The 25,433-nt window shown below is 31.9% G+C and overlaps 2 protein-coding genes across 7 annotated transcripts in view; one reads left to right on the plus strand and one right to left on the minus strand.

Annotated features, from left to right (window-relative positions):
* The window catches only part of LOC129000244 (H(+)/Cl(-) exchange transporter 7-like), a 59,994-nt gene extending 38,124 nt beyond the window's left edge, over positions 1–21,870 (minus strand). For 4 of the 5 annotated variants that reach the window (XR_008491351.1, XM_054427202.1, XM_054427200.1 and 1 more), the window contains exons 1-6: positions 21,756–21,870; positions 21,052–21,129; positions 7,506–7,601; positions 6,468–6,545; positions 5,481–5,601; positions 3,839–3,948 (exon numbers count right to left, since the gene is read on the minus strand). Coding sequence is in view for 4 of the 5 variants with exons in the window: in XM_054427202.1 (XP_054283177.1) it covers positions 3,839–3,948; positions 5,481–5,601; positions 6,468–6,545; positions 7,506–7,601; positions 21,052–21,096 (450 nt within the window). In the remaining variant the exon portion in view is untranslated. Of the gene's footprint in view, positions 1–3,838; positions 3,949–5,480; positions 5,602–6,467; positions 6,546–7,505; positions 7,602–12,604; positions 12,715–21,051; positions 21,130–21,755 lie in introns of all 5 variants that reach the window. The other variant, XM_054427201.1, reaches the window with a different exon arrangement.
* Positions 14,870–24,887, plus strand: LOC129000253 (uncharacterized). Of its 2 annotated transcripts, none has more exons than XM_054427214.1 (4): positions 14,870–15,036; positions 20,174–20,360; positions 23,545–23,705; positions 24,555–24,887. In XM_054427214.1, exons 1-4 carry the CDS (start codon positions 14,972–14,974, stop codon positions 24,724–24,726), a joined length of 585 nt encoding a protein of 194 aa, XP_054283189.1. In that variant the 5' UTR covers positions 14,870–14,971; the 3' UTR covers positions 24,727–24,887. The 2 variants fall into 2 exon arrangements, with proteins under 2 accessions (XP_054283189.1, XP_054283190.1); XM_054427215.1 differs by lacking the exon at positions 14,870–15,036 and adding an exon at positions 21,286–21,370 and having other exon boundaries at positions 20,270–20,360.
* The last annotated feature ends 546 nt before the right edge of the window (positions 24,888–25,433 follow it).

A 25,433-nucleotide genomic window follows, 5' to 3' on the forward strand; every position in this document is an offset into this window, starting at 1 on the left:
GATCAAACCAGGGACTGTTTTTTTTTAACTATTATTAGACTATAAAAGTGTAATCTCAAACCTTAGAGGGGCTTGAATAATTAAAAAGTAGCTTGTCTTTACCAAATTAAGATACACGGTAGGTACCACAAAATAATAAATTAGTGTGGTAGCAAATCAAATTATTATATAACAAAATTAACATTTAAAATTACTACCTCCTAAAAAAATTTATGTTTTTAAAACAGCACACTACTACATAATTTCAGTAATACGAACATGGATATTTTTTACTTTTGTAACTTAACTATTTGGATGGTATTAGTATATTTAATATTTTGTCCGGGTAAAAAATAGTTTACTTAAAAGAAGAAAAACCGGTCAAATTTCATATTCTTCTACATCTGGTAAAATATGTATGAAAATAAATGCAATGAAAAACGCAGAGGAGAAATATTAACAGTATGAGAGTTGTCGAGCGAAGGGTTAACACGTGTTTTGTGGGATGGGAATGCAGTTAGTGTGTCAAATAGACAATCCCCACCCAATCAGCTGGCCGGCCGCCAACAACCAACTACCAACACGATCACAGTGGCTGTGGAATATGTCAAGTTAAAGTCAACAGCTGTTTCAAAGTAATTTCAATTAGTAGGGAAGTATTATTTAACTATTTTACCAACATGTTGGGTCCTCAGGTAAAACTTCAGGTTGATTAAACATAAATAAAAAAGATTTTTTATAAATGAAATAAATAATAAATATTTTAAATATTTAAAATTATTATAATAAAAATAAAATAAAATAATTAAATTCCTTATTAAAATTATCTATATTTTTTTTTTTAATTTTGTGTCTGTAAAAATTACAAATACTTTGGTCAGTTTATGTACACAGTTTAATATTAATCGCTGGAATAGGATTCCAACATATATTTACATAAAATACAAACATAAAATATGTTATTAATAAAATGATGTTGTATCTTTTGGGGTTTTTTTATGTTTTTATTTCTTTTTGTATTTATATGGTCTGTAAATTAGAAAAGGTATTCAACCCTAATTTTGTTTTTATTTGGTGATGGATATTTTTGGAACTTAAATATAGATCTAGCGTACACTGAAATAAAACTGATAGTAATTTATTGTTTACAAAAACTCAAACAAAAATGTTGCACTGTTGTTTTTATTGTTACTGGACAAATGTTTCAAATTTTTACATAAACTGAATGGTGGGTTTTTTTGTTCAACTAACGAAATTGATCTTTCAGCCAGTTTTGTGATCTAGATAACAAATAAAATGGATTTATTTTTTTGTAAACTTTTTTTAACACTTAGTCGAGCAGTTTGGAATATATTCCAGAGTGCAGTTTTTTCTGTTTATTCATTTTTACAATAACTATGTGCCCACAAAACAACCAATGCATTAGGAAGTTAAACAAATTAATTGTTTGAGCAAACTGAATGGTTACAGTACAATAAGTGGATTAGTTTCTATTTAAATACTTAAAATTTCTTTTGCACTGAGAACCAATGTTTAAATTAACTAGATTATTTTGCAGGTTAAAATTTTTAAAGCGTATAAGCATGATTACATTATAACAATACTTGATTTGGTTAAGAAAATGTATGTACGGTATTAAATTTAACACAAAACAGTTTTCATATGATTTCCCAAGTTTCTGTGGTAGGCCTACATAAAAAATCGTAAAATTTAGTTACCATGGAAACAACAACAAATATGTGAGAACTGTAAAAAACTAACATGAACATGAGTTAAAGATGAAACACACACCACAGTTTGGCTCTGGCCGAACCAACCATTGGACAAGCTCACCAACACAATAAATGTTTTATCTGATGTTTACAGTCATGTAAAGCTATCTGAATGACAAGTGTGTCACTAGAGCACATTTTTCATGTTTTAGATTTATTTTTTGTTGGAGCCTGGGTACACTAAGCCAGCCTATTTTTCCTATAAACTCAATGGGGGAAAAAACAAAAATGTAGTTCTAATCTTTTTAATGCTTAGCGATTTGTTCACTCAAAATTAAGTGTAAGATAAGTTTTCCAAATTTAAGTTTATCTTATGACTAGGGCGTAAGTAAAGTGACTCTTTTCAACCTGAGCTCAAGTTTTGCTTGAAAAATGAGCGAGGGTTGAAAAGACACTTTTTGCTTGTGTGATAAACTATATGTTTCGTCATATTGCATCATTAATTAACAAACTAAGTAAGAAAACAAAGATATTTTTTGTGTAACGATCTCAAAACTCAAAAAAAAGTCCTCTTTTAAGTTAATCTTATTATCTAATCTTTACCAAATATTTTGTAGGCAAAAATACATTTTTATGTGCTTTATTATTTTAGCTAATCTAATAAAAGTTGTATTGTATTCTAGTTTCATTATGTATTTAAATTATAAAATAAAAGTAGCCTATTATTTGTTTTTATTTGATTTTATTTCCTCAAAATGAATTAAAAACTACATGCACAATGTTTTTTACTTGTAATATTTTAAAACACCACAATACTTTGATTAGGCTAAAAATAATTTATGACAAACCAAATTAAGTGGTTTTGAGTGTCAAACTCCTGGTATTATATTAATCAGTTTATAATAGCAATCCCTCAGTACCAAAAAAATCACAAATAAATAGATCAATTTATAAAAGGCTTAAAATTCAAAATTCAGCCAAAAGTTTTCCTTCAGTGCATGTATCTAAAACAGATGTAAATCAACAAAAATAAGTAAATGAAGTTAAATTTATATTATAAATTATTTTATATAAACTGTTTTTTGTTTGTTTAGTTTACACTATGTATAAAAGAGAAGCCAAGAAACACTTGATTGCTTCAGCATGAATAATCTTATAAAAAAAGCAACTGGATGCTTTAGAAAAGATAAATTACCGTTTTAAGGAAAATTTATATTTTAAGATTAAGTTTGGTATAGTCAAGCCAAACCGCAGCTCTTAAAAAGTTTCCTGAAGCTTGAAAAAGAGGTTTTATAAGTTTTCCTTTTTTTAAACCAGGCAACAATGTCAGGAAAACAATTAAATCCTATAACTTACATGAGAAACTAAGGTTAAAAATAATTCTATCAGGAATGGCATTAAACAGCACATAAACGACTTTAATCAGGAAAAAGTGATTAAAATAAACGACGTTTGAGAGTAACCGGACTGTGTTTATGTTCATGTGGGCAAAGTGGACACAAGGGTCAATCAAGAGCAATCATGGCACCGTGCCAGCTGTTGTTAATCGCCACCGCCACCTGAATTGCACCAACACCACCTGATATTGATTAACCTCACTGCCAGCGTTATTTGTATTTGTCCACGGATTTGTTTTCTTCCTTTGCATCCATTGAATGCGTGCCAAACGCAGAATTCTATTGTGCTATTGTGTCGACTACAATTTGTTTATGGGTTGAAAAAAAATTATATTTACAATTTTAGTAACATTGTTTATCAATCACTACAAACTGCAAGCTCAGGTTTTAATTGCATTTGAAACTATGATTGCCTCCAAACCAATTTGAGGAGAAAGAAATCCAGTTGCAATGAATCAAACAAAAAAATTATTACCATACAAAGTTATTATTTATGCAAAGTTGTGGTCTGCAGTTTTTAATTTCAACAACATCTTTAAACTCTTTGAAGAACAATAATAAAAACATTATTTCTGTCTGTTGTCAAAAGGTTCAAACTAAGACCCAACGTAAAATATTATCCGGACACGTGTAAAATAGTACTAAATTTACTCCAGTAGAATATAAAGACATGAAGGGTGAAATTTCTTTGTAACTTGTTCTTATATCAAATATGTAGGGTTGGTTATAGATTTTTAAAACACAACTTACCTCTACGTATACAACAAGAATAGAAGCGACCATAACAGGAAACATGACAAGACCGAGCCACACAAAGTAGGTCTTGTAGAAACATTGGTTGGCGACACATTCGTTCATAACTGTGGTCAGAGTCAAGGAGGCAACACGACAACAGTGAAATGAGAAAAGTGATAAATCAGTGAAATGTCAACAATTTGCATTAAAACCATTGTGACATGTTAAAGCCGACTCTAAATTAGTAAAATGTTGAAAAATCTTGTAACACATTTAACAGGGAGAATGTTGATGCAAATAACAACACAATAGTGGAATATATCTATAAAAACTTAAAATAAAACAATAATAACATAATTTATCATTAAAAATAAATAGTATTTTTCCAATTGCAATAGATAGGGTAGATTCTACATAAAGCCTATTATCGTAAACTATCACTGGCCTTATAAAACAACTGGTTAAACCCATTTTATTAAACCTGTAGCTTATTCTACTTTGCTCTGTGTTAGTGCATTTTTCTAGACATTTCTGACAAAGTATCTAAAAAGCAATGAAATTACATAATCAACATTAAACTCCAATAAATAAATGTATATGCATGGAAAAGAGATTAGGCCTAAATACATAAAAGAATGCAAATAAGTGTAAAATGCACAACTTTGTACTAAAATTAATAAAGATAACCAAGACAAAAATCTTAAATATTGGAACCAACAGTGGGACTATTTTAGTACCGGTAAGACCTATTACTGAAAAAAACAAGGTAATTTTTGAACTTTTACACTCTATTTTTGTGGCAGAAAATCACTACGACAAGCTGTTGGGAAACAATGCTCTTGAACGTTTGCCATTCCAAATTAGGTATTCCTTTAAATAGATCATCAAATACGGCCCCCACACATTTGACCAAGTACAATCTTTCAAAAGTCCAATTTTGGTAGAACTCAGAACTGAATGGCTTTTAAATTAACTTTACTAACATTTATATTAATGACACCGGAAGTTGGTGCTTTACTATGAACAATCGGATTGTTATTTTTCAGTATTTGCATTGAATGAATCTAATGTAGAATAGTCCATTCTTTCTGTTCAAAATAACCAAATGTTTTCTTTTATACAAAGTAAAACATTAGGTAAAGATAACTGATATAATACTGATAATACAGATATACATTACTATAGACCTATTTAAATAATGTACAAAACCTTTAGTGTTTCAGAATACCAGCAACTATTAATATTTTTGTATCAATTACAAACATTAATTTGTCAATGTAGCACATTATCAATGGTTAATAATTTCAAACTAAGATAAACAATCAATTATCTCTACATCATGCATACAATTAAGCTATTTTAGTTAAATTCCTTCAGGCAATTGATTTTTAATTCTTTTTAGCCTAAGAGGTACCAGGTTTTCTTCAACTTTAACGCATTAAGTAATGGCAACAACCCAAGCAACAAGAAAGGTTGCTGGTAGCATTTTTGGAAAACAATCTACAACCAACTCTAATTTTCCACACCACTCAAGGCAAATTTAAATCTGCATGATGCTACTGAATGTTAAAAATAATTGTAGACTATTACCAGGTATTCAAATACTGTAAATAATAAACAAGCATTCCACTCAAACTAAAATACTAGTAAAGGATACCGCTTCTAAGATAAGAGTATTTATAGTCAGCTATCTGTGCGATCGCGATATCCACAAACACACCGATGGCAGCAGTGAATAGTCCGATCAGGAAGAACAAAAACCATCTCGCAACATCAGTCTGGAACAGAGAAGAACATTCATTCGCAACACTATCGATAGTCCGACATTGGCTGTGATACAACTCACAGGAAATATTACAAACTTAATTGTAAATATGAAAACATTTCTATCAATTGTTAAAAACTAAATGTAATTAAACCCGGCAAATTTAAGAGATTGGGAGCAAACCTGCAAACGGTCAATACTTATTTATTTGCTACAAATTGTTTTAAGATACCGTAATTTGTATGAAAGAAAAGAACAAATCTGACTTATAGCTACGATCAGCAGACTTATACACCGACCAACATGGCCATTTGCTTGTACAAGATATCAGATACTGTAGTTATCCTTTGATTGTAAAAACCACTCAAAACAAAATGCATAAGAAACAGCATTAAACACTTACAAAAAAACATTTCTGAGGAAAAAATTCCACCATTATCGTATTTTACACCATTAGGCCCTACTACTAGTTTTTCCAAAGGAATAAATAAAATGACGTCTACATGGACAAATTTTAGATATACTTTTAATGTGTTATGAGGCTTAAGAATATCACCACAATATCTTCATGAAATATGCTATAGCCATTGGAAAAAAACAGAAAAAAACACATATTAAACACTATGCTAAACTCTACACCAAGAATCTTTATCTTTTTCAGAAACTCCTTTCCAGAAGCATTTGGAACTCCATAAAAGAAACATCCTCTGTTTAAGGACATAAAGTAATTTATTATCATTCCCACTCCATTAGAAATGTCAAAGAATATGTTTTAAACTTAAAATCTTTAAATATTCCGGAAAATCAATTGTGAAAATTTGCTGAAGATTACAACGAGAAAACTAATAAAGTAAGCAGTCACGTCGTATTGTAGCTTACCTGTATAACATACGGATATCCGCGAGTCCTCTCCTCATCGACCAGAAGTTTGTTCTCGCAAGTGTCATAATCCAAACTCTGGAAAACAATTATAATCAGCAACTTGTATTCACATTTCAGATTCTAATTATTTATAACATTTTACACGTAAAATTAATTTTACCCACAGATAATCTCCTATTGATTGAAACTCAATAAAAATAGACTTAGTATAAAATAGACTATACTATAGACTATAGTTTTAAAATAGCTTAAACATTTTGCATTGCTTCGTAGTCATTCAAGTGAGCAAAGTATTGGGACAAGTAAAATGTTTATAAATCAGAAAACAAATAAAAATGTAATTTAATGAAGAACTTAATGTGTGTAATCCTTTAGGCTACACCCCAGATCAACCCAAATGGATTTCTATAAACTTTCATTCAATCTAAAATCATAAGTAGATTTACTAGTTCAGTAGTGTTTCAAGAAGGCAGGGTATTAAGTAAAGTTAAAGCCATAGAATAAAAGAGTCTATATTTTAAAGCATAGTCAGAATAGATTCAGACAACCTGGACATACCAAGGTGCGTGTACGAGTTTTAAATTAATGAGATAGCTTTGTTACTGGTTAAAGACAGCCGGTTACAACTCATTTTTGCTTTTACTCATTTAGTAAGAAATCCAATAATCAAGGCAGCTTGATCAATCATAAAAAAGTCAGTCAACTTTTCTCAGGATCAACTTACAAGAGACATTTTTTAGTTAAATTTTAACAGTGGAAAAAATTGCAGTTAATTTCAGAAAATGGATAAATTATTATTGGTGCCATCACTAATTTTTATAGTCTGGAATTTGTGTTAGTTCATTATTACAAAAACTGCCCAGTGATAATTTTCTTCCATTGTCTAATACAACTGTTTATTAAGTTGTTTCTGATGAACAAATATATAATAATTAAAGCCAAAGAGAAAAATTTAGCTAACAAAGAAACTAAAGCAGTACCCAGTACGCTTGAGTAAACAAATGCTTATTTTAAACAATTGAGGCAAAGGCCTACCTCATATTTCGAGGAAATAAAGCTGAGTGATCCGGATTTGGCCCGGACTGTTCTTAGCCGCGAAGATGAAGCTGTGCTGGCCGAAGAGGATGGATTCTGTAACAAACAGCAAATGATTACAGCTTAACAATAAGAGTAAATAATACTGTGTTTTGTGTGTCTCCCTTAAATCACGAAGGAAAAAAACCAACCACAGTGTTTCAAAGTAAACTATACCTTATCCTAAGACTTGCCATACATCCTAGTTTTAGCTTTTGTCCCGTTACTGGGGGACAGGGACAACAATAATGGACTTAATAATTCAAAAACCTCCGTTAAGTAAATCACATCTCAGCGAAATTTTACAAGTTAAGTCAGGGGACAATACTAGACTGTTGATAAGTTTGACTTGTAGTGGTAACAGGAGAAAATAGGAAAAAATGCACTGGGAAAGTAAAATGGAGAATTAACAACCCGCTCCTGTTAAAGATTGATAGGTCTTAAAACCTTTCTGAACTAAAATACATTTTAAATAAGCTAGACTATTCCTTTCAAAAGTTGTTTAAATCTTTTGATAACTGACCTCACTAATTATGGTAAGACCTAGATTCGGGACTGATTTACTTTTTTGGTTTTGATGTCCCCAGATGCCAAAAAACCCACCCGCTCAAATTAGGCTAATATATATAAACATGTGTCTGTTAGCACAATAACTTATGTACAAATTATCCGATTTTGATTAAATTTGGTACAAACAAGTAAACTTGCGTTTATTCAAATGAGTTCACAAACCATCATGATCGGACCATGGGAATGCGGTTTATTGTGGGTTTAGTGGGGTAAAAATATGTTTTTCTCGTTTTTGACCTTCAAAACAAAACATTTTCCAACTTCTTTCCGGAATATTTTGTAAAGATTAAAAACAAATAATTTAGTACCTATGTTGGCATTTCTGAACCCTAACAGTAAAAGCATTTTTTTACAGTAAATTTAAAATTATTATGTAATTTTTTTTATAATAATAAGCTGTTGTAGTTTGCTTGTTTTTGGATATATTTTCATTGGATTTGGTAAATTTGTTTTTTATACTAAACTATCGATATTTCAATAAAAAAAAAAAATACACTTATTACCTTCCCTGTAGAAGCAAACTTGAAAGTAATCATTAAAATAAATGTTATTTGATAAATCTGAAAATGTTAACGAATTATTTCAGTAGGAATTTAGTCAGGTAAATGAAAATTCGCTTAGTCTGCAGGTTTGCTGCGGTGGGGTTATCATTGTATTATTACTATCATTTAGCTGTTTGTCATTAGGATTCAAAGTGAAAAAATGATTTGGAAATTTTAAAACACCGTAACAATAAAAAATAATAAATATTTTAAATTACAAAATAGTGAGACTGCTTGTATAATAACATAGTTTTGCCAAGGTAAAAAGAACTAAGACTTAGTGAACAGGCTTACATATCTGTTAACAATAAGGTTTCCTCTATACTATAATTATAAGGATGCTGTAATGTTTCACATTGCCATGTTAAAGATACACTTTAAAAAATAACGAAAAGAGTGAAATTTAATAGATATGGCAAACTTACTAAAAAGTAATAACTGAAGTGTAACATATTGCTAGAAGCAACCTCGTCTTGATGTTGCAGCACTACAGTGTCATTGCAGAGTAAAATACAACCCTTGAAACTTTGATCCTCTTTTTGACCGACTTCAACCTCTAATCTTTGCTCCCCCCTCCTCACACCTCCCCACGATCTAACCCACATTCAACACTTCATTTCAAATAGTGTCTTGAAAATCTAGTTTACATTTCAAATTGAGCTGTCCTCTTAGTTAAATTGTATTATGAGAATTATTAAAAGTAAAAATTTGAGAATTGGTTGGTTTAATGTTTAAAATATCGATGTATTTAATACAATGTTTTTTTTGTCCCACCTTCACATCCCAGGATGGTGGATTCTAGCCTGGAACTGTTTTACACATCACTTTGGACTAGTCCCAGAGGATCGCGGCACTATCACATAGATAAAATTCATTGGGCCGGGTAAATAAAAACGAGTAGGGCAAGTAAATACGGTAATTATAATTTTCAAAAGAGAAGTAAAATCTAAAATGTAGTGAATAAAACAAGTTACTTTTACTTGCGAGTGAATACCCCTGAAAAACGCCTAAATTGGTGTGAATAAGCGCAAGTATATACTCCCAGGCCAAGTGAATACTTGCACAGTGGCAAGTTTGCCTGACCCCAGACTTGTCAGTCGTACTCGCATGTGTACGATGGGTGCATTTATGAATTTGAGTTGAGTTAAATACTACGGACGACGGCAAAATGTAAGTTCCGATCAATCTAAGAGAATACAATGGTTCAATAGCAAAAGTGAGGATTTTTTTTAAACTTACTTCCTTGATGAGCACACAGATGATACTCGAGGTGGAGGATGAATGTCACTGAAAAAATGGAAATTTGTTTCCGAAAGGTCAGTGACCCGGAGTATCAAAGTGAGGTCACTAACGATATTGGAATGAAAAGAAGTAGGCCTACTGTTTGCAAAACATTTGCCATTATTGGACCAGATAGTAGTGAAGTCAGAAGATTGGATTGAATTGTCTAGTACTATGGAAATGTATGAAGCTATGGGCATCAAAATTCCGCATTGGTATTGAAAAACTGTACTCATGTTCATATAATTAAACCTTCGGGATTCAATGAGGAATATGTTAACAGAAAAGGTCAAACACCAATAAACGTGCAGCTATGACTTGTGACGCCAATGAAAAAAATACAAGTGTTGCGCCCAATGGCCAGGCAGTGTACATGCCAGTAAGATTTGGCGGCTTAGTGGTATTGAGGAACTATGATGGTGAGATTTGCCTCCACGGTAAAAGTGGATATGGAATTACTCCTTGACTAATTAAAACTCTTTTTCATGAATTAAGAATTGCTCACGAACGGAATTTTAATTTGACCCATGCTTAAAAAAGAGTAATAATTGAATGAGTGTTTGGACTCTACTTCAAACGTAATTTCCTATATTGTCAAGCCAAGTGAGAATAGCGCTGAATATTGTACCCAAACTAGTAACTTGACAAAATTGCAAAGCATTTGAATGACGCTTGGGAGGTAGAAGACACATTCGAAGAAGATAATGACGATGAGGAAAATGCACATGTGGACATAATTTTGATCGGAATCAATAAGACATGAACAACAAAAACCAACACAAATTGGTAATAATCTACAGTACTTGTATACTGCATACAGCCATAATCTGCAGTTTCATCTGGTGTACTCATGCACCGCTACAAGAATTTACTTGCGTTTCTAATGTTACTTAGTTGGCATCCGAGTAAATACTTGCAAGTATATCCTCGGATCGCAAGTAAACCTTCACGAGCAAACTGTACACTTAATTCACACCAGTTTATTTAGTGTCCAAAGTCTTGTTATACTTTACTTGTAAGTAAATACTCGTCCTACTTGTTTTTATTCACCCTCGGGCTCCAATGCCCCGTGCTCTAACACTAGACCAACTCGCTTCCCCCCCCCCCCCCACCAAAACGAGGTTTTTGAGTTTTGGACATTTTCAACGAAATATTTTAGTTACAATACAATTTACCAGTTGTGTCAGTGAAAATTTTTCACTAAAATGTGTTAAAATTTGCATTGCATAAACTAACAACCAAGACTGAATATTTTAGCCTGCAACAAAATATATCTAAGTTACAAACATAGTTATTATTAAGTATATACCGTAGTTCAACATTACACATTTCCCAGGCCTAATAAAGCAAATAATTTACTGTAGGAAAAATATTGACTGTAAGAAAGAAAAAAAGGAGATGGGTCATAGGTCTACGGTGGTCCAGTCCAGCAATGGGTGCAAAATAGTGATGAATCAAAACCGAAATCAACACATGGGAAAAGTGATTTTTTCAGCATCTGTGAACCACTGATACGATTATAACAACATCATAAATAAGTTTATTAAGCCTAAGTTACTCAAAATCACAGCAAAATCTGTGAACCCCCACTACAGTTGTGAGTTTTTAGTTGTCACAACAGCCACTGACACGCTGTTTTAAGAAATTGAAGCCTAAATTGTGGGCTAAACTGGCGACAATTACCTAAACTGTAAGTTTCCCCAGTCCTAACTTAGCCTATATATAAAAAACTCAAGTACCCTACAGTTACAGTTTGATACACGCAGAATCTCTGGTTTCCTGATCTACCAAAGTTAGTCATTGTATTTTGTTTACAATTACAAACTAACTTTATGTATTGTACTTGCAATATATTTAGTCCGTTGTTTAGGTCAAAAGGTTATTAATCCCTCTTGGTTTTGGATTTTCATAGGCCAACAAGTACAATAAGTTAACTTACATGTTCGGAAGTAGTTGTAATAGGCCTTTTATTTGTAAAAAGCCTTTGAAGTAAACATATCAGTGACAGTTTGGAGAAAAAATCTCTATCCAAACAACTGTTTGTTATTTCATATGACGTATTCTTTAATGTCTTGACTTAGGCCTAGTTACCGTATTTCTTCCTCCCCAACCCCAATCAAGTCACAACGAAAAAAAATAGACATACCTAGGACCTAACCTACTTAGGAATAATAACACCTTCCAAAAAACAACATTTGTGTAAAAATTGCTAACTTCGAATTTATTAACATTAAGTTAGGTAGTATTATTGGCTACATGATTTATGGTGAAAGTTAAACAACAAGTTAAATTATCAACCCTCATTATTAGAGGCCTATCTCAATGATTGATTGATTGACTTCCAGGCAAAAATGCCAAAATATAATGACGAAATGTAACTTAAAACTTAAATGTACAAATCCTTTTGTCGATGGCATAACAATCTTCAAAGAAATATCCGCAAGAAAAAATAATCACCCCCGAGTTCAGATTCTGAAATGAAATTCACCCATGCTTAAAATCGAGAAAAGATTGTGCTTGGATGTTTTCAAAAGCCCAACAACTAGGCATAAGATAAGGTATCAGAATATTATTATTTTTAATTTCTTAACGATTGATAAAGATAGAAACAAATTTTTATACAAGTAAATTTTAGCCTACGGTAGTAATTTTTATATTTATATTCACCAAATTCATTTAACTTGATGGATATGACAGTCCTCCTTTTTTCTTGCACTTAATTTTCGTTCCTCCTTTAACTAACCACCGGGGAGGTTTCATCCCCATTATGATCTGTTCTGCAACAAACTCGGGGATAAAATAGGAATGTCATCAAGATTCAAGACACATAAAACCGAGGTTCTGTCGTCTGCCTCAGTCACTCACAAATTCTATCGATTCTCCAGTATCTCCACTCTCCAGTCTCCACAGATATTTTTTGCGAGTTGTAATTAGTTTTCAACCAAAACAGCCCTTGGCGAAATAGATCATATACTATATGAAGTTCGTGTCGAACTAACAACGTTCCGACAAAATGGTTAAATTTCGATGAATATATACAGTATTCAGAAAGGGTTGTAGTTTGATTATATTAAAATACTACTACAGTATCTTCAAATTCACTTATCAATAAATTCATGCATAACCCCTACTCTAAACTCTAAAGTGATTAACTTATTTAGATTTTCTGTTCTCTATATGTCTATATTCTCTAGTGGAGGCAGACCTCCAATAATATAAAGTCAGTTCCGTTTGCCTACAAAAGAGACTTTCTTGTTATATAAAATGTACCTAACAATAATCTTTGTGGAATACTGTAGATCCTATTTTTGAAGAATGAGAAATAACCTCTGAACCACCGGCCGGTCACGGTATTATTATTAGCAATAACAATAATTGGGATTGCAATTAGCGGGTTGAAACAGAGTCTTTAGTGTACAATTTCCGCATGAGCGCTATGAAATACTCATACTCAGTATACAATCCGTAAGGTTTATCTCCCGAATTAGCTTTAGTCGGGAATTAGTCCCTAACACGTGTTTAAAATTGTTGCACGACTCTATAAAAATATTGTATACGGTGACCACAATCGTGTTGATAAAATTGTAACAAGTTTGACTAATAATTTTAGTATGATTAATGTACCGTATGGTAAGTGTTCCGGCTTTTGGGGAAAATTTTTCAGCTTTTCCTACTCTAAACTTAGTTATCATAGTTTGTCTTTCCCAAACTTACTTTAAAGCCCTCGAAAAGGAGGTGGGCTAAAAGGGGGTGGGGGGGTACTTCGATTTACAAGGAGAAGCACCATGGCATGGAATGATGTTTATTTTTCCTTTGTCATTACCCATTTAGTTGTATTACTTTATTCGGTGGAAAAACTGTCTCTTAAAACACCGAACTGGAGTTAAGTCTATTATAATTGACTCACCCTAAGTATCGTCATATATATTAACTATGTTTTATCTATCGTATCGTCATTATAATACAATTAAAAGGTTCGATTACACAGGACGAGTTTACAAGCTACAGTACTAAACCACCTAACAGGGGCCCATTTCATAATAAAGTACAAACTAATATTATTAGTAAATCAACTGATCACCCAATGCAAATCTAATCGAAATTACAAGTTACAAGTTGTAACTTGTAACTTGTAGCTTATTATGAAATGGGCCCCAGGTGAGCAAAAACACTGGCTTGTAGGTGCGATCGCGATATGCAATATCCACTAATATAGATTAAACACACCCCTTTATATGACAGTACCAGATAACCCAATCACAAACTAAACTATGTTTCCAACAAACCTAAAGATTCCCGATTACCTCCAGTAACCTCCATTACAAAAGTGAATGGGATGTGTTGTAAAAGAACCAAACCGAGTAAATGTAATAATCATCTTACAGGCATATAATTTACATATTAAAGTTTTTTTTAGTGAGTGAATAATATACAAATGAAAATGCCTGCCTTTTGTAAACAGTTATTTGACATAGTCATACTCACGGCCACCTTTGAGGCGGTCGTGGTCATACCAAAGATTATATGAATGCTTATTTATTATAAGCTGTAGGTTTTACTGGTCAATTCTATTTTATGTTTTGTAATAATATAAATGTGAAATAAATTCGCTTGCTCTATAGTTTAAATTGTTTTTTTTACACTTGTTTAAATTTTCCCTAAACACCTCCACTCTGAGAATAATTAATATATACAAAATATATTTTCACTTCACACAAAATTCATTGATCTTTTCCTGGTGGTATGCCATACTTCATAATCTCTTTGGAAATCTTTAGTCAAGCAAGGTGTATTTTGATTTTGGCGGCAAAGGAGAGAAATCACATTCGTATTCATTTTGTTAGGGAAAGAAGAAAAACTTTAAGCTTCAAGATAAAACTTCTTCATTCGTCAATTTTAGTCAGTTCAAATTTTAAGACTAACGTCTAACGTCGTTTCGTTAAAAACCTAAAAGTCCATTCCTCGTTCATTGTTTAATAATTGACTTGATATTTTCCCGTAAACCTTAACCTTAGTCGTTTGTATTTATTTAAGATGGTAAGAAGGAAGACAGATTCTCTAATATTAGAGAATAAAAAGTTGGTACAAGTGGCAGCCAAGTAAGTATTTAGGATAATAATAATACCTAGGCTACCTATATCCTAGGCCTAGTTGGAAACCAAATTGTAAAGGCCTAGGCCTTTAATATTGCATTATGAAAGGCTGCCATATTTATTTAGTATCTTGACTTTGAATGTCAGACTTTTCCATTTAGTTTGGTTATGAAAATGTGTTCAATTCCCACATCAGCTAACTAGACCTTGGCTAAATTGATAGGCCTAAACTAAGACAAGTGGATGGCTTACAGGCAGTTTTGAAAGGTCTTGAATTGAATTTTTTACGCCTATGCCAAAGTTAAGTTATAGCCTAAGTTATGCCTCTCTTCCGGTTGGCCTATCTACCACTAGGATAGGACTATCAAATTTTTGCAGCCTATTAGGCCTTCCTAAGTTATTATTAACTTAGGTTGTATGGTACGACCTAGACCTGGGACCGATTCAATTTTTTATTTTGATGTCCCCAGAGGCCAAAAACACTATTCGTTAAAATGTTTACACACCGTAAGTTACGTATCTTAAGATATTTAGCCTAAGTTAGGCTATATTAAGATATTTTTATTTTTGTCCGTAAACGGGATAAGTTAACTGGAGTAAATTTTGGTCAGATTTTGATGAAATTTGGCTTGAAGGTGTAGGGTGGGATAAACTTGAGTGAGTTGGCGAGCCAGCTAAGTAAGTTAACTTAGATTGGGTCATGGGAACTGAGTATTTTGCAATTTTCAAAAATTGGGTTCAAATTTTTACCCTTAAAACATGGAAATGTTAACAGCCATCGCAGGTTTTTAAGTTCAAAGAGCTTAAAAACAATTAGGTATGTAGGCCTATATTGAAGCGATGCTGTAAAATTAAAGGTTACAAAGAAAATTAAAATCACGGTAGGCCTAGGTATCTTAGCCTATAAGATCTCCATGTTACTTACTCTTAAGAGGAAAAGAAAACTGAAGGCTGCAAACTTTTTTTGCACAGAAGTAATATGTGCAACTTATTTGAGGAATCTGTCTTTGGCTGAGGTTGGTGTGCCTATAATAAGACTAATGGACAAACTGGGTTAGGCTATAACTTATTTGACAGGGTCAATCCATGTCAAGTGATCAAATACCAATTACCTCACCATTTTTTACAGGATTGATCTTTTTACATTAGATACATCTATGCAAAAGAAGCTTAAATATGAAAAAAAAAATTTTAAAGTTCCAAAAAAAGCGCGGTTTTGCGCTTTAAGGGATCTACGTTTTATTTAATATCTCAAGAAAGAGTAAAGATAGAAAGGTAAAACAAAAACCATTCTTTTCAGGATTAAATAACCTTTAATTTGATATACAACATGACAGTATTTCAAGTAATTAAAATTTCAACCCCCCAAACTCAAAATTTCAAAAGCCAATCCCAAAAACGCATATGATTAAAAATTTTCAAAAAAATACCATTACTCCTTAATGTTATTAATAATTTATGTCCAAAAATTCAAATTGGGATCTCAACGGGATCCATATTAAAATAATTTTTTTGTATAAGCCTGCAATGTAAATAGACAAGTCTTAGGCTACAGGGCTAATAGTTACATTCATTAGCTACAAAAAATGTCTTAAGTAATGTAATATACAATAAAAAGCTAATAGTCTATAGACCTAACCAGTTGTACAATACAAGTACAGTAAGCCTAAAGTGTCTAAAATTTGGTACCGTAATAAAATTTACTTTTTAACACTTTTTAAATAAGATATCAATTGAAATAAATGGACTGCTACCGAGTCGTGAATCAAGCATTCTGATATTATTACAAAGCTTGTATACTTAATTTCTCCTTTCTCATTGTAATAAACAGCAAATGGATGCACAGTAGCTCAGAGGTTATTATTCCAGTGGAAAGACTGTGCCTCGTCTTGGACCACAAAAGAGTAGTTTTCTGAAAAGTCCAAACTTACAACTGCTTTATCCTCTTGGATGTTTTCTTTCAAATCTTTGTAGTACTTGGATTGCTGACGGGATATGAATGAATGATTCTTTAGTTCAACAAGCTGTTCACAAAAACTGTCCACAAATTCTTCTACAGTCTCGCAAAATGTCTCAAATGTACACCTATCCACAGAAACCCATTGTTTGTATGTGATGGTCTCTATCATCCCCTCTTCAAAGTGGTTCAGAAGTACTTCTTTTAGTTTTAGTTCTTTGGTTTTAATACTCCTGCAGGGTGTCCACATTCTGGAAAGTCAGGGATAGTCATGGAAAGTCATGGAAAAAAAATTTGGTCATTGAAAGTCAGGGAAATAGGCAAGAAGTCATGGAAAGTCATGGAAATTTCCAATTATGGATGGATTTGAGGGGACCATTCAATGCTCTAGTCAGCTGTAACCCGGACTGTTGTAGCATTTTTCAGGATTTTTCACAAATGTTCGACAATTCAATTTATTACAGTTGTATTATTTTATGAGTTTTCGGTTTGTTTTAGTTCATTGTTGTACCTATTGTACTCCATTGTTATCTGTTATTACATATTCCAGTATTTTCTGCAAAATAACATGTCCAGGCAGTTATATTTGTGTGTGTATGTTATATTATAATTTGCGTGTAAAGTTCGTGAGTCATGGAAATCAATGGTAAATGGTCATGGATAGTCATGGAAAGTCATGGAAATTAATGAAAAATTTTTTGTGGACACCCTGCTCCTGGACATTTTACACATTTGTTTAGGTAGCAGTCAGGGGTATTTTCTTGGCACATTATTTGTGACAAACATTGTTTGTAATCGCCAAGATCAGTAGCTTCATCAATCTTCACCTTTTTCAGCTTTCCTCCGACAATCATTCCTTTTACATTCTGGTGCGTTGTGCACACGCAAACAGAGTCAGTTCCATTTCCCCCAGCCAAGATACAGTTCTTCGGTCTTAAATCAGCGTACTTTGAGAAAAAAATTTTCACAGCTGATTCTGTTTTTTTGAACGGTTCAAAGTATTCTTTTAAATTTAATAAAACCAGTCTCTCTTGCACATTTTCTTTCTATCCATTTACTTTCATCACTACAAAATCTTTCTTGCCTGGCATAATTCGACTCACATCATCAGAGTTGTAAAAAGCTTTGACTTTATCTACAACATTCTGGTCCAAAGTGTTTCCTGGCTTTGGGTCTGGACATGACATTATTTCCCTTTTCTTTAACTAACGATTTAGCTCTTCTGGCCATCCTATTACTGACACCAAACTCGATTTCAATTTTTCACAGTCCAACTTTTAGGTAATGTTGTAAGTCTCAAGAACTTCTCACTTTTTTTGTAGTTTTCTGAAATTTTTCTTTCAATTCCGCAATTATTTCTGAATCTGGGTTAACTTGCTCTTCATCCTCAAAGAAGCTTGTATCAAAGGAAATTGATATCTTATTTAAAAAGTGAAGTTACCAAATTTTAGACACTTTAGGCTTACTGTACTTGTATTGTACAACTGAGCTTTTTATTGTATGTTACGTTACTTAGACATTTTTGTAGCTAATGAATGTAACGATTAGCCCTGTAGCCTACGACTTGTCTATTTACATTGCAGGCTTATACAAAAAAATTATTTTAATATGGATCCCATTGAGATCCCAACTTGAATTTTTGGACATAAATTATTAATAACATTAAGGATCGTTGGTATTTTTTTGAAAATTTTTAATCATATGCGTTTTTTGGGATTGGCTTTTGAAATTTTGAGTTTGGGGGGTTGAAATTTTAATTACTTTAAATACTGTCATGTTGTATATCAAATTAAAGCTAATTTAATCCTGAAAAGAATGGTTTTTGTTTTACCTTTAAAATCTTTATTCTTTCTTGAGATATTAAATAAAACGTAAATCCCTTTAAGCGCAAAACCACACTTTTTTTGGAACTTTAAAGTAAGATTACAAAAAAACCAAAGGAGATAAAAATATTTTTTTTCTAAATTTTAAATTGGTTTTATGTGTATATTAAATAAACCAAAAACTAACAAGAATGAAAAACATAAGGGAAAATTTTATTTTTTATTTTGATCACTTGATATGGAATGACCCGACAAGATATATTTCTTTGTAGCCTAAGTTGTTTTAAATTAGACATTTTGAGAACTTTCACATAGGCTAGACATGTGTCTATGTCCCGGGGCTAGCCATAACATGAAAGTTTATAAATTTATCAGTACGGGACATAGCCCCGTCTATGTCCACCAAAAACTTAACTTATTTTATGCAGTATTTTGCTTTTTTGTACATAAAATAAATCAAAACATGATAAAAAAATAGGCGGACGGTTCCCAGATTGAATCAATAAAAACTCTCATGGAAAGAGGTTGAGAATTTTTAATTTTATTGGCATTAGAGTTGTCATTTTACTATCATTAAACATTAAAAATTAACACAAACTAATGTGTTTTTGGGGCTACAGGTTTTCGGTAACATTTCAACATAAAATCGTTTAAGTAATTAATAAATGCATCAGACCAATAATTTGGCCATAAAATACTCATTAATCTTTATCTGCCCTGTAGGCAAATAGTAGGCTACCTAGACTAGTTTCAAGTGAAATAACAATTGGATATTCATTACTGAACTGAATCCAAACTGATTGTCAGCGGTTTTAGTTAGCTGATTAAGTTCTAAAATGTAATCTAAATTGTATTAACCGACCAATGTGGTCACATATCTTCGCTTAATAAATTGTTGGTTTCAGTGAGGAACCTTCATTTTGAGGGGAAACATTCTTGTGGCAATAATTTGGCGCTCAATTGTAGCCTGACTCAGTTTAATTACAAATCTTTAATGAGCCAAACAAATATATGGTGAAAGAAGTGCCGGCGGGTGATAGCTCCTTTTTGAAAATTTTTTAACCAACTGGATGAACTGATTTTTAACTTTTTTCTGATTGCTGTTGCTTGCTTATATTTGTTATTATATTGTATCATGTTATTTTTTCCTATTAATTTTGTTAGCCTAAGTTATTTTTCACATACAATGAACATTGAAAATTGTGCATCCCACTAACTATTAATTGTGTGTTAGCTTGGTTATTGTAGGCCTAATGATTGTATTTTATTGTCTTTTCATGTTACAAAATAATTAAGCTACTAAGCATCTGCTTAGTAAATATGGAACTTAGGAACAGCGAATGACACTTTATGTACATTTCAGAAAGAAACTGTTCATGGAGAAGAGCCCAAAAACAAATTCTACATTGACATCTCTGGATACGACTGGTGTTTCAGTCGACTCTCTAGGAGGGAGTGTAAAAAAGAAATTGCCTCCAAAATCCAGAAAAAGTATTGGCAAAAAATCCACAAAGGTCTCAAAAAATGCCTCGGTCAATAAATCAAAATCTGTAAGTAAATAGGCTACTTCGGCCTAATTAATGCCAGTGTTACACCTATATTTTTTTTTAATTTTTTTTGTATTTGACTGAATTTTTCCCCTGCTCCATAGCAGTGAACCTAAGTACTCGTTAAATCTAATGTCATCCAAACAGGGAATTAATTTGTGTTGTTTATGGAAATATTTTTGTAAAATTCCAATGAGGCAACTCTTTAAATTAAATAAAACTTCAACCACCAAATTTGTCTTATATCTTGTTAGCTTAAAAAGATAAGTAATTTAATAGTATATTGAAGTGTTTTTGTGCGGTTATTGGTTACGGAGAAAATTCAATAAAGTTGTAAATTTAAAATTTCCATATTATTCTTATGGAGAAGAATGGCAAATTTATTTATTTATTTTATACTAAACTCTTAATATTTTACAAAAAAACACACTTTATTAGCCTCCCTGTAGCAGCAAACCTAGGTACTCGTTTAACCGAATTAATGATTTTTCAAACATATTTCATTGTATATCAATTCAGGCAAATGTAAATTCGCTTAGTCTGCAAGTTTGCTGTGGCGAGGGTATTTTACTATTGTAAGAACTATCCCTTGTATTTATGGTGTAAGTAACCTACCTACGTGGTGTTGTGGGATCATGACTAATTCCTATTACAATACCGGTACAGCAGTATCTAGTATATTAGTGATCCTTACCTGGTTTAAATTTATTATTTCGTAACTCCCGTTGCATGTTGTCATGTTTCCATTTTTGTTCTTGGATTTATCACTTCACTAGAAACCACACTATGAATAAGTTTCGAAGCGTATAGGATTTTCAATTAAATTTTAAAGCGAATCAGCAAACAAGTTCTTTCAAAGCTTTACTAAGAATGTATTTTATCTAGACATATTATAAACTAATTTATGAATTTTACATATTTCCTGCAGCCTATCCCATATCCTGCTCTTCCATTTAAGAAAATGTAATCCTCTTAAAATAAAAGATGATTACACCAAGCATATTTGAATGAAGGTAGGCCTAATACTTAGTAACGGTAATGTAGTTCTTAGTAATTTAGTAGTAATGATATTAAGTTTGCTATTTTCACATACATTAAGATTGTTTTATTTTATATTTGTTTTTCAACATAGCCTCAAGTTAATTATTTTGGAAAAACTATTAAATCAGCGAACAACTTGGGATTATTTAGATTTTGTAATAACTTTTTAATTTTTAAGTTTGGTAAATAAAACTTTCCAGGGAAATCCTACAACCAAAAGTTTTTCGTCAAATTTTAAGCAAATTTAATATTTATGAATATTAAATATTTAGGCCTATAATCAAAAATAAAAATAAATGTTTATCTTCACTATGCTTATTTGCACTTAATTTACTTGTTATTACAATGGAAACTCACTCAATTCGCCTATAACACTTTAATTTCAATGCTGACAGACGGGCTACAGTAACGACTACAAGTTATGTTTCTAAATTTCAAAACTAGGAAAATCACTCGGTGGCCAATCAAAACACGCGACCAGACAGACAGTCAAATACTGTAGGAGTTTTGGCAAGCAACCATGATTGCAGACCTATTGTGCCAGAAGGTATGAATCGAATATCAGCTGATGGATGGAAATAGCTGTTCAACATTGGCCTCGGGACCTTGCCGACATTGCTTTTCATCTTCCCGAATCGAAAGTTGAGAATTCAATCGTGAAGGTTAATCGCAATCACTTTTTGTTTTTACATTCAAAATTTAGCTATGTATTTAGAATTTTTTTACTGCTATACTTACTAAACACAAATGTAATTTTGTTTAGTTAAAATGTTCTCGTTTTAAAGTTAACTTATTTATTTAAAAAAATTCATTTATATATTTAGCAAGTTTCACAGGCAGAGGTTTAGGCTTAAAACTTTTTATTCCTGTCACACCTTTATACAGGGTTATTCTAAATGGTGGACCCATTTTTAATGCTTTATAATTTTTATACTATTAAACTTACCGCTATAAAATACACATCAAACCAAAAAGCAACTCAAAGAGTTTATGCCTTCCAAAAGACACATCATTTAACAATATCGATCCAACAGAACTGTAGATTTAATTGTACAAAGTTAAAAAGTACCTAATCTCCAACTTTTTTTACCACTAGAAATTTGGAGGTTACTTGACGTTTTTGCAAATAACTTTTAAATGGTGAGGAAATCGACCAAAGTAATATTCCGTAAGAGAATAAAATTTCCTACAATCTACTATTACGCATATCTTGAAAATACTCAATAAATGTAGCCTAAATTTGGCTTAAAATAAAAAAGTGTGAAATTTAATGTTTGCTATGTTTATTGTCTACAATTGAAGACGGGGATTTTCAATTTTTTTTTTTTTAATTTTGAGGCAATTTTTGGTACCTTTCTTGAGTATTTTCAAAAAATGCATAATAGTAGATTGTAGGAAATTTTATTCTCTTTCGGAATAATACCTTCCACTTTGGTCGATTTCCTCACCATTTAAATGTTATTTGCAAAAACGTCAAGTAACCTCCAAATTTCTAGTGGTAAAAAAAGTTGGAGATTACTTTTTAACTTTGTACAATTAAATCTACAGTTCTGTTGGATCGATATTGTTAAATGATGTGTCTTTGGACGGCATAAACTCTTTGAGTTGCTTTTTGGTTTGATGTGTATTTTATAGCGCTAAGTTTAATAGTATAAAAATTATAAAGCATTAAAAATGGGTCCATCATTTAGAATAACCCTGTATTTTTTTAGGATTTTCTCTACAAATATTTCATGAATTGTTGAATCTAATTAGTACCTGTTTTGTCTATTGGATTAATTTAGTACGGTATTATTATATTGTATGGCCCTTATTGATTTATTATGTGGAAATTGAAAAATCCCTTCCTTTCATGATGAGTGTTTTTTTTCTTTGAAACTCAAGAGGATTTATTTTTTTTATTACGAATAAAACGTATTTTGTTGAAAATTTGTTAGTGGTTGAGAAACAAAAATATTGACCCAAATGTCTAAAAAACTCACTTTTTTTAAATTAAGTTTACCTGATTTTGTTATATTTGTCACTAAATGAGCCTTAGAATTGTGCACCTAGTTACCTTGTTGTAATAAACTAAAAAAAACTTAAAATTTTTCATTTCATAAAATAACTACACCATTATTACGAAATTCTGTTTTATTCATTTCAGATGGTCGCAGAAAAGAGAAAATTCAGACCTGGCACTCGAGCATTAATGGAAATCAGAGCGCTTCAAAAGTCAACGAAGCTGTTAATCCCTAAACTGCCATTCATGCGGCTGGTAAAGGAAATCATCATGGAGATGAACCCTTATGGTAGTGAACCGTTGAGGTAAGTTTAACCGTTAAAATGGTTTGGCCGTAGAGGTTTAGTTAAACAAAGCCAGGGGCTTTATATGAAAAAACTTCAACAGTGCTGGGTTTATAATAAAAGTAATAATTTAATTTTTTTGGGAATGATTCTATTCAGATAGCTTCCTTGAGAAAATTAAATCCAGAGGCTTGTAAATACACAAAAGAGCACAGCATAACACTGGCAATTCTTTATAGAGCAAGTCCTTTGCTAGGACGAGTTATCTTTGTAACTGTTTAGCTCAGTAGTTGCAAATCTATCCTCACAACACTATCACTCGGAAGGTTGTTAATTTGATTTTTAATCCCACTCTTTAAGTACAAAATCCACTGAAATGTTAAGTCACAGTTCTACTTTTTTATACAAAAAAAAATCATTGCCATTCATATACATCATGGTGAATCATATAAAAAATATGAACTTTTGCCAACATAGCCAACAATATATCACTTCACACTAAATTCATTGATCTTTTCTTTTAAAAATCTTTGGTCAAGAAAGGGTGTATTTAGGCGGTAAAGGTGAGAAATCACTTTGATAAAAATACCATTTTCGGATACAACATGGATGTGAGTGGTGACCATAAAAATTAACTTGTGTCAACATAAGGCACTTACTACCATTATCAGTCTAGAAGTAGAAGAGATATGACTTATTTTAGGCAACAATTTGTTTGTTTTATTTTCAGGCTGTATTTTATTTAACGTATGTCATTATGGTTTGTTTTATATTACATTCAACTATTCTTTGAAGAAATGTCTTTTCAAAATGAATAACAATCAGCCTAAAGTCCTACATTTTATTGACCATGGTTGAATGATATTTCAGGATTCAGACGTTGGCACTAGAAGCTCTGCAGGAGTTTGCCGAGCTGTACATGACTCAGTTCTTCGAAGATTCGATGTTGTGCGCGATCCACGCGCGACGCGTCACACTAATGGCCAAGGACATGCAACTTGCGCGGCGAATTCGCGGCCGTGACGATCCTATAAATATTTAGACACGACAATCCTTGTTAAGTTTGTTCCTATGACACTATTAGTTGTTGTTTACATCATACAACCATGTAACCTTACTGTAATTGCTCTCTAAGTTATATAATGTATTTTATAACTTTTTTACATACTTTGATACTATTGTATTATTTTCCAATAAAATGTTTATATGATCTTTTGTTCTTTCCTTTTTTGCATATAGCTTTATTTTTCGTGAATAACATCTAAATCTTCATGTATAAATGTCATGCAAAATTTAAAAACTATATCGTCTTAGCAAATGTTTTATAAATTTATCAGTATCAGGTTTTTATACCCGTTTACTTTCTCCTCCTAGACATAGTAAATGGAGAAAGTATTGTTTTTGTAAAAATTTACGAGTTTAAGTGATTTATTCTAAACAGTGGTATAGCCACCATTGCTGTAAAAATTACGGTTCAAGAGTTATTGCTACTTGTGTGATTCTAGCCATAAAATACCATACTTTCTCCCACTGCTTGCCCATGATAAGGGTTGTAGGCAAGCTAATGGGAGACGTTAAGTGTCAGATTACTGATACCGGTTGTTTTATTTCCATTGAAATATTGAAATGCCATACTGATTCAACCCAGGGTCTATATCTCCGCAAAATGTATTGTTCAGATCTGATTTAAACAAGGTTTCATTCTGTGTATGTTATAACTACGCCAGATGAGTTTTTAAGGTTATTTGT

The sequence above is a fragment of the Macrosteles quadrilineatus genome, unplaced genomic scaffold, assembly GCF_028750875.1.
Source record: "Macrosteles quadrilineatus isolate MER2022 unplaced genomic scaffold, UCM_ALF_1.0 Scaffold_8__2_contigs__length_117827958, whole genome shotgun sequence".
NCBI lineage: Eukaryota > Metazoa > Arthropoda > Insecta > Hemiptera > Cicadellidae > Macrosteles > Macrosteles quadrilineatus.